General features: G+C 32.3%; 1 protein-coding gene across 1 annotated transcript; it reads left to right on the top strand.

The window, feature by feature from the left end:
* The first annotated feature begins 1,312 nt into the window (after positions 1–1,312).
* On the top strand, positions 1,313–14,649 carry LOC144835356 (protein mono-ADP-ribosyltransferase PARP11-like). The gene is made up of 6 exons (XM_078690441.1): positions 1,313–1,387; positions 8,542–8,948; positions 9,355–9,520; positions 11,831–12,078; positions 13,649–13,840; positions 14,187–14,649. Exons 1-6 carry the CDS (start codon positions 1,313–1,315, stop codon positions 14,647–14,649), a joined length of 1,551 nt encoding a protein of 516 aa, XP_078546567.1.
* The last annotated feature ends 1,265 nt before the right edge of the window (positions 14,650–15,914 follow it).

The following is a 15,914-nucleotide window of genomic DNA, read 5'->3' as shown; positions in this document are numbered from 1 at the left end:
CAACAATGTTATCGTAGTTCAAAAAGTGATTCTTCATGGAGAGGGAACCTACAATATGGCGGCTGCAATCGACCAATCAGATATGCCTACGCAGTACGCACTGCTATACGCCTGTTTGAGCCTATCTGCGTGAGAACGATACGCAACGCAGCGTGTTACACGTATAAATTAATAATATTTAATTTTATAAAAACTTCACTGTGCTTTGACAAGAATATCTGTTGTAATTTATGTGGTCTTGTATTATATTAGATTATTATTGTTTATATTAAATAATGTTTTTGAACACATTTACGGCCGCCATCTTGTTGGTTCCCCCTCCTCCTGTTGGAATCACTTTTCAGTCTGGCGTACGCCCTCTAGCCTCTTTGACTTATTACATCTCGCTGGTGTTTCGAGCGTTAATTCCCCAGACGAAGTTTACAAGCTTACATAGTATACGTATGAAACGCCATATGTGACAAAATATTTATCTATTTACTAATATTACTTACCCTTTATAACTGATTAGTTTTACCATATTGCCAATACTGCAACATTTTTTGGGCATCCGACTATTCGTCAAACTTAATAATTTTCATTCAATTCAACTTTTATTTCAGACAATTGTCCATATGGTATAATACATTACAAAAAAAAAGATGAAGGAGAGAGGACCATAACTGTTATCTATTGGTATATAATGCCTCTCTCCATTTGTAATACATGTTTGAATCCATCAACAAATATTTATATGTACAGATTAACATTCTGTTTTCGCTTTTCATTATTCTTGTAAGAAATCGGTAAGTCGAAATCCTCAAATATTCATAAAATGATGGAATATTGTTTTCCACAAACAAATTCCCCGCATTAACAAATCTGGGTTGTCCCAACAACTTCCGGAAAGCATTATTATAACAAACTTTAAGTCGGTTGATATCTTTTTCAAAATGATTAGACCATAAAGGATAATAAGTTAGTACATGATGCAAATAAGGTCCAAATAGCAATATTTATATTTCATTATTATTAAAACAAACTCCCTGTTTCTATATACTTGTTATGTTTACAAATGTTGATAGAATCCATGATTACAACTTAAGAAGGGCGAAGGCGTATCAACTTAACTACGGTATAGTTGTTTTCCGCTCCTTAAAATTCAGTTATTTTGTGACGATCTTGCTATTCTTTTAGATTGTAAGTTGACACAGTATTTTGATTAATTGACAAGGTATAATCTTATATAATAATATTTTGAAATCTAACAATTTCCTGGTGTTACACAGAGAAATCTGTTCATCATGTCTTGAAGCCGGCTAAAAGCACATTGATGGCGAGAAAGACGGCGATTGAGACCCTTGGCAACGGGCCAAACAAATCTAAGCCAAAACAACAAGAAGATGACGTAATTGTAATTGCCACTGGAAGCGGTCACAATTCGGATGACGAATAAACAAATGGACGAAACTCTCTCAGGCGTAAAACCAATTTTCTTCAAAGACAGTGATGCCCGTGAACGAGATGAGGACTAATTAAACGAGGAAACTATATACTTCGCTCTATGTGAAGTTATTAGCGGAGAAAGTCTGGTTGGTATACAAAAGATAAAAAAAGGATGAGGAGGATTTATGTAAATAATCACAGTGATCGAGTCAAAATTATACCCGCTGGGCTTAACATCAATAGTAGAAATATAACAATTCACGACATATAGTAAATCCATACCTACCTATCAATAAGGGTGTACGAGTGCTGGTGAAAGACCTCCCAATATCTGTACACAATGACGAAATAGGAGTCGCCCTAAAGCGATTGGGATGCAAACTAATCGGAAATATACAATATGTTAAAGATGTATTGTCCCTTGAAAAAATGAAGGTCAAAATATTCTAAATTTAAATTGGCCATATCAAAGTAATATTAAAGTTATTCACTTTAAGTCGAAAATTCGAGCCAAAAGCAACAAGTTTACGTAATTAACAGGTAAATTAGTTTGATTACATTTCATCTGGAAAATCGTCGCGAGCGAAAGTAAACAAAGATGTCAAACCACGAGTACGCATTATGCATATGCTAATTAGGATTGTTTACAACTCGTCACGGTTGAGAAGGTATTTTCACACAGATCGTGAGGAAGTTTTATGATTATGCATACAGAGTAGCCAAACAAGCGCGTTTCATTATGGGATATGTTTTGATTGAAAACTTTTTTAACAAAAAAACGTCTGTATTTCAGTTAAATTATTTTTTTTTCGAAACATTTTTGGTGATAGTTAATAACGATTAAGATACTTCAAAATGACCCACCTTTTTTCGAAATCTGTTATTTTTTATTTTTTTGGAATTAGTCAAAGGGACAATACATCTTTAAATTCTGGATCAACGGGAAACTGTCCAGATTTGTGAATGGAGACAGAGCCATGATCGTTGAAGATTTCAAAGAAAGTTTACAACGCTTTTACGGATTTAAAGTTAGGATGTTCCACAAAAACCAGGATGATAGTGAGAAATGTTTTCAATGCAATAAAACAAAATCAACACGTGTCCAAATAATACACCCTTCGTATGCCATCGGTGTGGAAAGAAGGGACACATTTCTAGATATTGCAAAGAAGCTGAAATTACAGACAAAAGATCTACAATTGATTTAAGCAATGATGAAAGCGAAGATGAGAAAATACACTATTTCAACCAACTTCTAGAGAAAGGTTTATAATCCGCCATTTTTTTGCAAAAACATGCCATTTGACTGGATATAAATGTGTAGTTTTTAAACAATTTAAGCCCTAATTTGTATATCTCCGATTAGTGGTTGCTGAGATATGATAAATCAAGGTCAAAGGTCAATAATGTTAGAAATAGCACTTCCATTCATTTTTGAACAAACTTTTTCATTAAAGTGAATATAAAAACATATATTCTAACGATTTTAACACCATAATTATTAAGTATCTGTGACTAGCGGTTTCCAAGATACATAGTACGTTATTAAAAATGGCCGCCATTTTTAATTATGCAAATTAGGCTACTTCCTGTTGTCGAAAAATGCCCTAACGTTGATAAATGTAAAGTAGGGTCTAAAGAACACATTTCATCAAAAAAACCTTTTCTTGCAATTTGTGTGAGTTAAAAGTCTAAATCCCATATAATCCCATGACTATAGGTTAAGACCATCTTATTAACTCCGTAAATTTGTGGGTGACGTTTACATTTTTGGTGTACGTACACTAAACCCTTTGATCTCCTGTTTTTTGGTTTCGTATGTTAGTCGATTTTATTATTTTTCCCATTTTATGTCAATATTTTATAAAATTTTAATTGCTACTTTGCTGTTTTTGTTTATTTTTTTTACATTTAGGCCTATCCTGTTATTGTTATTTTATTGTTATTCTATTTCTGTTGGATGTGTTTGGAATATAATTAAAATTAAATAACAATAATTACTGAAGATAGTCTAGTTAGTTACAGTTATATTAAAATCAACCTGTACTTCCGTGTTTTCGATATAAAATTGAAGAAGAAAGAGTTCTTTTATTATTTTCTTTGTTAATAAAATAAAATAAAACAAAATTGTAGCTATGATCATGACATTATAGAGGTGTTATGTTAAAAACGAGATAGCAATGTGAGGCGACCAGGGGTATACCAACGGACTGTATTTATCAGTGTAATAATCAACAGAGAGGTAATCCGGGGTATACCAACGGACTGTATTTATCAGTGTAATAATCAACAGAGAGGTAATCCATGGTGACTCTCATGACTTGAAGCTTTGATTATGTTGGAGTGTGCTATTAGTGTGGACTAATGAACTATACGTCATCTGTTACTGTATTTCCGTATGTTTGAGAGTACAGTTAAGAAGAAATATTACACTATCAGCATAAGCATTCGTATTTCACATTTTTTAACAATAAACTGATTCAGAGACATTCACAATATCAATATGAAAAGGTAAGTACCGTTAAACTGGGTTATACTGGTTCGAAAACTCCGCTTTTCTTATCACTCGTTTCTGCTGCCCACTTGAACAAGGCCATATAGATGGCTGCAGTCGCGTGCTAATTAGTGTTTACCGACCGATCGACCAACCTACCAACTGACCGAAATTACTGAACATTTATATTTTTTTAATTTCCACGTGCGTAGCCTGTCACTTTTGACGTGCTCGTATAACGTAATTTCGAGTTGAAAAGATCGGGCAAAAAGAGTGCGCAATAACATTTAACGCGCAGTGCGCGCGCAAAAATCTGCGCACTCAGGGCAATTTTGTAAACGCTTAAAATTGGCTGAAACGTACTCTTATTTCATCGAAAATAAATTTTGAAAATTTTAAGCGCGCGTACGCATGCGTTACATGCGCTACGCACGTAATTGTATTGCCATATGATGATTTATGCCCTGAAATTTATGAGTATCAAATTTTATTTAATTGTGATTCATGGTTGTGAAGATATGATTACAAACGTGATTTCGTTACATCGTGCGACCGTTACATCATGGGCGGTGTCGTCCTTGCACCAGGCGACATGTATGGTAGTAATTTGGAGTCATTCGAATCAAAATTGTGAGCGCTAGAGTGATGACAAACAAACAAACACACAAACCGAACAGATCAACATACTTGGTCAATTTTCAATTTGGCCAAGTAACAAAGTAAATACTATACTTAAATTGTATTATCGCACCAACCGGTGAAAAAAGTGAAATAAAGAATAAATATAAATAAATACTATTTAAGGAAAGCCAAACAAGTGGATAAATGTAATTAAATTGTAAATCTCAGTCTACACTATCAAACTTTATGTGATAAAAAAATGTGCTGATATATGGACATGATGTCATATATTTGGGAATATCACTACCCTATTTGGGCACATCACACTTAGTTTAATAGTGTAGACAGAGCTTATGAAAAAAATATCCCGGTAATTTAATTGACATTTTTCGGGGTTTGGATTCTGAAAAACTAACGAAACTCGGCTGGGGGATGAAGGAGCCACCAGGAGCGCCCGCTAGGTCTCAAGAATAAATCAATACCATGAGTCCAAAGGTAAGGCGTCTCCTAATGATAACGAATAAAATACTGCAGGAGGAAGTAACAGGTTTGATTAATTATTATTTAGTAATTTCTTCCTAAAACTACTATTTTATAGGTCTACATCCGGAGCTAGCAACCTACGTTCATTTGTTCTATAATAGTAATAACAAATGAAAGTAGAGAAAGGTAGGAAGTTGTGTATAATGTTACTAAAATACAAAAATTAATTAATTGGTATAATTACGTACTGGTTTGGGCATGTGGAAGTGAAAATATTTGAAAGTAGATTTTGAAAATCAGAAAACAAAATGTTAACTTAAGGATATAGTATAGGGGCAGACATGCAAAATAAATGTTTGACGAAATGTTCTTTATGCTCTCAATGTACTTTGTCTTAAATGTAGCCAAACACTAAAAAACACGTTATAAGTGTTTTTAAATGTTATATTTTTTATTAGAAAATCACTGCAGAAAAATACCAATTAACTTAACAAATAATCATGATGATTTAGGATATGAAGTAGTTCGAGCACTCTGAGAATTGCGTGTAAAAAAGGTCTAAAGCTCTGTCTACACTATCAAACTTTATGTGACAAAAACAGTGATGTGCCCGTATGAGCACTACCATCTTTGGGCATATCACTACCATATTTCGGCACATAACATTATTTTTTGTCAAACTAGATTGATAGTGTAGACAGAGCCTTAAACTCTATATACACTATCAAACTTTATGTGACAACAACATGTGATGTGCCTATAATATGGACACGATGACATCATATCACTACCATGCATATTTGGGCGCATCACACTTTTTTGTCAAACTAACAGAGCTTTAGATGTGGAAACATTTTAGACATAAGTACGTTTAGGTTGTGGGCTACAGAATGATACAGAGTTCAATTTTAAAAAGGACGAGTACTTCTAAAATGATCCAAAACATAGATTTATTTTGCATTGCAATACAGCATTGTTTGTGCTTTATTTTATATTTATCAATTAAATTTATTTATGTCTCGTCATGATGTATTTGTGAGGGTCCCTAATGATCAGCTTCGGCTGGATGAACCACTCTCGTAAAATATTGTTGAAATAAAAATAAAATAAATAAATTCTACCCAGCTCCTGTATATTTCAGATTGTATCTGAAATTTTTTTTTAAATTTAATATATAAGTTTTATTTTATTAACGCGAGTAAATAAGTCGCATGATCAAAATAGGTACGTAAAATAGGTATGTATTGTGTTTGATATCGTTGCCAGGCTTGTCCCTTTCTGTTGATACAGTATCTGTCTTTTTTGTAAACAGTTAGTGTAATCTTTTAATACGATGGGTGGAGTGACGACGAAACTCAAAGACGTAGACACAAGGCAAGCGAGTTGACCAATAACAACCCAGAAATTAAGCCCTAAATGAGAACACCAATTGTACGAAAACAGATTGAAGTGGCTGGAATGCAACAGATCCTTCATTAATAAGGAAATAAAAGAAAACCAACAAAAGGTGAAATGAATGAAGATGAAATAGGAGAAATATCTTCTTGGTTATGGTATTGGAAAGATGAAGTTGGAATGTGGATTAAATATGGTTAAAAAGGTCAAAGGGTAAGTTAATGTAGTCAGCTTAGGAACACAGCATGCATACGAGTTAGATGTTTTTAATTGATTTACATTTTTAGAGTTTAAATATTAATTCTTTCAAACAATGGAAGCCTTAGACTAGCAGGTCGATAATTTTAAGGATGTCTTGTTTCCTTTCATATAGGAACGATCCATTCTTTCCAAGACTGAGTTGTCATACCCTCATCCATCCATCAGTTTATTTAAATTGGTGTTGAGAGAATCTAACTTTAATGATACACTTCAAACAAAATTCTAGCATGGACAGCGTCAGAGGTCAAGCCTATTTATTGATATTTAAATTATTTTAAAATTATAACTTCTTCTTCACTAAAAGGATTCTAGATAGATAGTGTCCGTAATTGAAGGAAAATCTGGAATGCCTGTTCTCAGACCTTCAACACCACAGAAAAAATCATGCCTTGCCTTAATCATTCGACACCACATTAATTCCTGTTAGACTTTTTTTATATAGTTCCAAAAAGGTTTTTCTTTAGTTTTAATTTCATCAGTCAGTTACTTTTAGAATTCGGACTTTGTTTTTCTATCCTTAATAGATTTTCCTTATCTTTCTTACATCATATCTCGCTATCCTTTACTTTCATTACTTCTTCCAGTTTTTTAAAAATGCATTTATGCTTTAAAGGCACTCTTTATTCATAATGGATTTTACCGATCTCGCATTATATTTTGAAAATCATTAATTTGTAACCATTAGCCTCCTGAAAAATGTCACTATCCAAATAAACAAGATTGAAATAAATAAATAATTTTTCCTCAGATTTTTGTATGGTAACTAAAGATGACATAGATCGCACGACTGACCCAGGAATATTTCTTATTTCCATATTTTAAACAACCATATTAAAGATGTATTGTCCCCCAAAAACATGAAAAATGAAGATTAGTTAAATCAGACTTCGAATATGTTATTTTGTAGTTTTAGTAAATTTAATCAATTCTGTAGAAAAAAACGAAAAAAAACCCAATGTTTTCACTTATAAAATGGCAAAATAAATGGTTAAATTAAATTAAAAATTAAAACCTTTTTTGCTTTAAATTACAGTTTTTTCAGGTAAATAAATTTTTTTTCGATCCAATTTTTGGTCAAACTATTATGTTACATTAAAATGGCATATTCAATAAAAATGTTGTTAAGAATTATTTGTTCAGGGGACAATACATCTTTAATTGACAAGCTACAGAACTTGTACATCACAAATACCACACCTGTCCTTAGCCGACTTAGGGACTTAACTCTAGTCATAATTTCAGATATTTCAGATTTCAGATAATATTTATTTAGATAATAATGAATGAATATAATATACAAAGTAGAAAAAGATATTAAAGTGAACATAGATAAAGCAGTAATAGGTAGTCATTATTATCATGGATCCCTTCTAGAAGTTAAAAACTTGTCTCGTAGGGACCCACAACAAAACACATTACTAAAAAAATAAAAATAAACCTAGAATATATAATTATATAATTAAGGATAAAAATTACAGTATAATAACATAACTGACATCTTCTTTATCAAAATTATTTAAATTATATTTCTATGTTTTCATGATATAAATGAAATAAATACCGATATCGGTAAATGAAAAAAATATGTACACATAATATATATGTATATATATAGTATATATACCATATATACATTATATAGTATAGATTTAAGATAATGAACAACTGAAGAGGGCTAGGCTCTAACAATGCTTCTAAAAGTGTGGCAAAATATTCCACTTCGAGAGTATTATTAGCCGGGTGAAGAAGCCTGTCCATTTGAATGTCTGCTATTAGTCTGTGCAGTTGTTTAGTACAAATAATCACCAAGTGCATGTGAAGTATTGCAGCATGATTAACAGAATGTATATTGTTTTTATTAGGGTAGTGCGCGATCAGACAAAGACAGTACAGATTTTGAAAGATTGTACAAAGTTTTTAGAAATGAAAATGGAAGTTCCAGCGTTAAATTCAAGGCTGGTAATCAAAACTACACTTTGAACTTTTCTACAATGAGTCAAAGTAATGATAGATACGGTACAAAAAAAGATGTCCGTCGACTGAGGCCAGCAGTAGAAGAAATTTGCAAGGAAAACCTGAAAGGAAACTGCATTCATGGTGACAGTAGGTGTACTTGTCCAAACACAAACAAACATTGTGATCTTCCTTATCAGTGGCAGTGGCATTCCACAGGATGGGTTGATTTTGATGTTGAATCAAATCTGAGATTAGAAGAAGGGTTTTGTGGAAAAATCAATGATTCTAATTCGTTTCAACTTAATACAACGATGTACGTTTTAATCTCGTATTTATTATTTAATTCATTTAATTCATAAACATTATAAAGTAATTTAGGTTACTTAAACATTTAAAAGGCAATTTGTTTTAATTATTATTATTTTATTTTACGTCAGGGGGAATTAGGCCCATTCAGTGAAGTTCGAAATATAATGGCTTCCCTAAATTTGTTTGGGGGTTTGTTTATATTCATATATTAATTTACGTAAATACATTTTGATTACTTTAATTCTGAGGTCAATTTTTTTTTTAATACATTTAATTTACTGGTATGATTACAGATAAAACAGGCCTAAACATCATCATTATTTTTAGAAGAAAAAAAACTTGTATGCACTACATTTTGTTCAATGATTGATGGAAAAAAATTATAATTTATATTTCTTGAACATTTACAGGTATGTGAATTATGATACGATGAATAGTTTGGATGGGCCAAATAGTACCAAAATTGAGCGTCTAGAGGTCAAAGGTGATGAACATATGTCTGATATGTATCTGATATCTCCCTGTTTATGGTATTGGAAGGATGAAGACGGACAGTGGATTGAATATGGTGAAATGGTATAAAGACTGCTGCACACATAGTACGATAACAATCGATGATAAATAGATCAACATATATTTTCCTTACATAAAATCTCTCTTTGATACAAATAATATTTGAAAAAATCCAATCAAATTACATCATGATCAATAAGAACAATAAATCGTTGTATCGTCACAATATTATTGTTCGTACTAATCATGACGTCTATTTATCGTCGACCGTTATCGTCCTAGTGTAAATGGGAGTTACATTTTTTATAATATTGTAGTATTTGTAGTATAAAAGTTACAGTACTTCTACGAGCTGGTCGTATTTGAGAATTTAGATGTTTTGACTCTATGAACGACCTTTATATTGTTAACGTAGGTCAATAGGATGAATACTTTCAGAGGTTAAATACCAGAAGGTTTTAAAATTATCAAATTTAACAACATTTAAAAAAAATTAAAAGACTTGAAGCAACAAATATTTCTCAAATTTGAAGAATGAAAATCACAGGTTTCAAAGCAATAGTTCACGGCCAAGAAACCATGCAGTTCACACAGACAAGTCTTAAGTCTAGATAATATTGTGAACTACGGTATCTTACTATAATTCACCAAGTCTGTCTGTCTGTCTGTCTGTCCGGCTTGCGGGTTTTTTTTCGTAGCCTACATAAGTTGGGGACTAGACTTTATTCAGAGACTAATGGTCGCACGGTCGTCAAATGTCAATGTCAAATCTAAAAAATTGCTCAAACAATCAAGCTGAAACTTATGAGTAAAGTATATTAAAGACACCTTCCCTACAATTTGGGACGTTTTGTAAAAAATAATACATATATATTACTTTAAAAACATTAAACCAGGTCATTCCTTGTCTAATATGTACGTTTTATGGTATATTATGATAAAAAGTGAGAAACAATGCACTATACCTAAGTAGCTCGCGGCGACTGACCTCTCGTGGACGGTCTTTAGGCCTAGCTAGGCTTAGTTTTGTAGGCCTAGCTGGTAAACATCGGTAACGTACGAACATCGTACGCTAGCTATATACCTAGCCTGACGTTGTATAGTTGCTGCATTAATTGTATTTCTATTTTTGCCAGACTCCGTTGATACAAATTGGGGAAAACCCGGTATTTTCGCTGAAAAGTTAGGAGTCTTCCATTTGTTTTGGCCTCATGATCAGTCGAAAAGTGGGTTAATTACAGAAGAAAAACAAAAATGTCAATCCGCGCGCAATGCATTTTGGGATTTATAGCGGGCCGCTATAATTATTAGAATCGACTTATTTTTCACATTTTTAACCATTTAAAGACGAAAAAAGTTATCGCAATAGGACCATATAGTATTATTTTTACATTAAATATAGTTTGTGATCTTCAATTAGATCTAAACAAGGCCAACAGCCATAAGTCGCGTGCTCTCAGAAAAAAATGAACTTTCAAAAAGTAATGTACTTTAAAACTTGTCTGTACATCAAAACAGTTCAAAAAGTACAGAAAAGCGATAAAACGCATAGTGATACCGGACAGACAGACCGACAGACCGACCGACACAGTGAACTATTGAGTCGCGTCCACGCGACTAAAAACGTAGGGAAGGTGTCTTTAACTGATCGCCACCCAAGATCATGCGCTGTCAAAGGTCAAGGTAACATTTTAAAAATTGCTCCGATCAAGGTGAAAATCGAGGTGAAACTTAAATCCTAAGGATAGGGCGAGATGATGAATCTAATAAATGATGTTTTAAGCTACATTTGAAACTCACTCTTGCTAGTATTTCATAATTGGGGGCATTGCTCAGTTTTATTAGGTACAATGTAAAATAAATTTTTATTGTTTTTTTTTTCTAGAATTTCATTCGTAACTAGTTCTGTAAATTGATTAGTAAATGTATTCAACCCAAATTGGATTTTTTTAAAATATTAATTAAAGTGTTTAAAAAAAGATTATTTTTTGTATGAAATTTTAAATTCCTTTCATAATCAAGATTCTTAAAGCTAAATTTTAAACCGGTCTCAATTATGAACTAGGAATATAATGTAAAATAATGTATTGTTTCTTTTAGACATTTTTTAATCAACTGTTTCGGTTCGTATTGTGCTTCTTTTCCTATTTTTTTTAAATTTTAAGTACTTTTTCTTTCCAATGCTAAACTTCAATTTGATTTGTATTAGGCCTACCGTATTTATTCGAAAACGTCTTGCTTTGAATAAACACCCCCTTGTATAAATTGATTGAATAAGTATGTAGTATATGGTTTCCTTAGGAAGCAAACCTAAATTATAACCTAACTTTACTAAAATGTATTGTAACATACAATTATGATTGCTTTTATTAGAATGCCAGGCAGAATGTAAGCGGATCTGGCATAGACAGTTTAGATATTGAAAGTTCATTCAACGCTTTTAAAAATGGAAATGGAAATCTCACCGTTAAATTTAAAGCAGGTGGTCAAAACTATACTTTGAACTTCTCTACTATGAGCCAAACTAATGATAAATACCATACTGTAAAAGATGTTTGTCGAAGGCCAGTAAAGCAGATAAAACAAGAAGATGTTGAGAAGTACAGGCAAAGAAACCCTTGGTAAACTTTTTTATTCTTCATTTTTTTGTACTAACTCCACACTCCACACTAAAGCTTGGTTCCCACTAGGAAGTAACGCAAGGACGAAAGCTCAACGCAAATGAGCTGACCAATGACAAGCGACAGCTCGAATAATACAATCCAATCTTTATCGTGTAAAATTAATTAATTAAATTTCAGTATATCACCGGGCGGTTTAGAATTACTGTTCTTTGCCTGATTTGGGCAAACAACATATATATATATATATAATAAATATATATATATAATATATATATATATATAGTTCTTTGCCTCTACCATGAAAGCCCCAGTGGTCTAATGGTTAGGACAACTGCATATCAAGCAGGCGGTCCGAGTTCGAGTCTCGGTTGGGGCGACTTTTTCTCATTCTCACAGATTTCCTCATCTTTATCGTTTCAAATTAATTAATTAAATTTCAGTATATCACCGGGCGGTTTAGAATTAATGTTCTGTGCCTGATTTGTTTATATATATAAAAGTATCTCTTCGGAGATCCCGCCTCGTGAATAAAAATACTGTAAGATGAGGGCGTATCAATTTGATCTCTGGTGCGCGTGCGTACAACTGAGGACTAGTGCTGTTCCGCCGTACCACGCCGAGAATGTTAAAGAGTCGCTATCCAATCGAGTTCGAACAATACCATGAAAGCCCCAGTGGTCTAATGGTTAAGACAACTGCATATCAAGCAGGCGGTCCGAGTTCTCACAGATTTCCTCATCTTTATCGTTTCAAATTAATTAATTAAATTTCAGTATATCACCGGGCGGTTTAGAATTAATGTTCTGTGCCTGATTTGTTTATATATATATATATATATATATATATATATTCAGGTTGAAGTTATCAGACCGTTAGGATAGAGTGCTCAATACCAAGGTAGAGCATAAATAAATAAATAAAATAACAGCAGAAAACTTGGTTACTTCATTGTTTTAATCACTACAAATTTGTTTCGTACGACCAGCATGTAGCTGGCCACACTCTTCAGGTGAAATGTAAAACATAAGTGACACAGTTGTCTCATAGTGCTTAATAGAAGTGAGTCATCAGGAAGTCGTATACAATAGCCTATTGTTTTAGATTTAGATAAACTATTTGGATCTGCAATTTAGTAAGAATTTTTTCCTATGTCTACAAGTAGAGACTAACTCGTTCTTACGGTTCAGTGAGCATAGCTCTGGTTGACATATAATAATATACTTTTCATATATACATAAATTACATCTTTTGTTAATATTTGAGTAAGGTTTGCATTTCTTTATAATTTTCCATTTAATTGAGTAATTTGTCGGACTAACTGAAAACCAGTTTAAAACCAGATACAGAAACCATACGTCTTCATTCCGGAACGAAAAACTAAGAAACGCAACAGAACTCAGTAAATATATATGGACACTTAAAGACTCTAAAACAAATTACTCAATTAAATGGAAAATTATAAAGAAATGCAAACCTTACTCAAATATTAAAAAAAGCGAAAAGCTAAATCAAAACGATAAAGTAAACAGCCAGAAAAGTTAGCAATATATATACATTAAATTGGCAGGACAAGACGTATCTATCCACAACCAGATAATTGGGATAAAATCATCAACACAAGCACATATCGACTTGTACGAGTGAAAGAGTGGTATAACGAATATGAAGAAATATCCAACCTGTTTCGACGTACACTTCAAGGAAGAATACAACAGATTGATCGGGTTCAAAATGAGATGATTTGGGAAGCATTTGCACGGTAACATATGTTGAATGTTATACTGTACTTCGACAGTTCTTTATAATTTACTATTTAACTCTTTATTTTCATTCAATTATTTTCACAAAAGTTGTAAATATGTACATGCTTTTTATTTTATATTCTCTTAGGAGATGTTCATTACTAATGATAGCATTGTGCTGAGTTCTAAGCCGAAATTTAAAAATTCTTTTTGCTTTGCAAACATTATTTTTATGACAGGTCTAATCTAAAACTCTTAATTTAAATTATTCAACTGGTTATTCTGAACTGAAAGTAATGAGTTTTGCCATTGTCTTCGTGTATTTACTTTTTCAGCAAATTTCTTGTTTCATTTTTATAAAAGGCAAAGACAAAAGATGATGGAAAACAACTCTTTTAGAGAGATTGATGAGCGTCTACTGTTTCATGGAACACCACAAAATAAAGTTAAAAAGATATGTCATTATAATTTTGACTTCCGCTTAAATAAAACGACTTCTATCGGGAAAGGAGTGTATTTCGCTAGTTCAGCAAAGTACTCCAACAATTACGCTGAAAAAGACAGTGTTGGTAGGAAGAGAATGTTTTTTGCAAGAGTTCTTGTCGGTAGCTACACAGTTGGCACAAAAGAGATGCGCCGGCCACCGTTTAAAGACACTGCAGATAAGTCAAAGGGGATGTATGACTGTTGTGTCGATGATGTAGCTAATCCAACTACTTTTGTAGTTTTTGATAACGATCAGGTTTATCCAGAATATCTGATTACGTATTTGGAACCTCCAACTCCTCCACCTCCAATAATATCCAGATTGTGTAATTGTTTGTGATAGCACATTCACGTCTGAATGATATACAATATTTAGGTTATATGCATTATCATGCATATAACCTCTTGATTCTGTCAAAATCTTTATTTGTTTATTTATTCTTTCCTTAGCACTATTTTGTCCGTGAATTATCTTGATATCAGTTTCATCTAGCTAAGTCAATTTTTCAGAGTATATTCCTTATGGCTAGGAATCGATGTGGTTATGTTTTCACGGTGCGCAATCAAACATTACGTGGTCTACGCGCGATTTAATGAAATCACGTTTGTAATCATATCTTCACAAGCATGAATCATTTTTAAACAAAATTTGGTACTCATAAATTTCAGGTCATATTTCATCATATGGCAATACAATTACGTGCGTAGCGCATATAACGCATGCGTACGCGCGCTTAAAATGTTCAAAATTGTCAGAATTTATTTTCGATGAAATTAGAGTACGTTTCGGGCAATTTTAAGCGTTTAAAAAATTACCATGAGTGCGCAGATTTTTGCACGCGCACTGCGCGTCAAACGTTAATGCGCACTTTTTTTGTCCGATTACTGTTGTATAACCTTTCTTTAATAATATCATCATATTTTATTCACTTTTCAACGCGAAACAGCGTTATACGAGCACGTCTAAAGTGACAGTTTTATTTTTCACTATGAATAGTAATTATTACGACTACTATTTATTACCATTATTATTGCCATCTCTTCCTTTTATTGTTAATACTGCATTATCATCATTATTATTGTTATTATTACATTATTATTATTATTATTAACAACATTATTATTATTCCCACATTTTGTTATTATCATTATTACACTAATAGTAATGGTACTGTATTAGGCTAATATTGAAACCAAGCCTAAACGATTTTACGATTCTTATTATAAATTATATACACGTAGCCTACATATTCATTTTATTACGATTAATATTCTACCGATGCCCCAATTCAAAATATCCATACTTTTACGCAATTTAGTGTTTTTTTGTTTTTTTTTGCATGCATTATTATTCATACTATTTATCTGATTAATGAACATTTACAAACCCAATTGTATTATTAACATTTTATTTATTTATTTATTTATTTACTTTTTAACGGCAGTATGCGTTAACTTGTTCCTTCTTTTTTGTTGTTTATTTTATGTAGTGTACTGGTATCATTTTATTTATTGTAGGTATAAAATCATTAACACTTGGGTATTTATATTTTTGGAATTGACTATATTATTATGTTATCATGTGATATGGCTTGTTCAGTAGCA

This window comes from Antedon bifida, chromosome 2, assembly GCF_963402885.1.
Source record: "Antedon bifida chromosome 2, ecAntBifi1.1, whole genome shotgun sequence".
NCBI lineage: Eukaryota > Metazoa > Echinodermata > Crinoidea > Comatulida > Antedonidae > Antedon > Antedon bifida.
The sequence above is the reverse complement of the archived record's forward strand: the minus strand, read 5'-3'. Positions and strand labels throughout refer to the sequence as shown.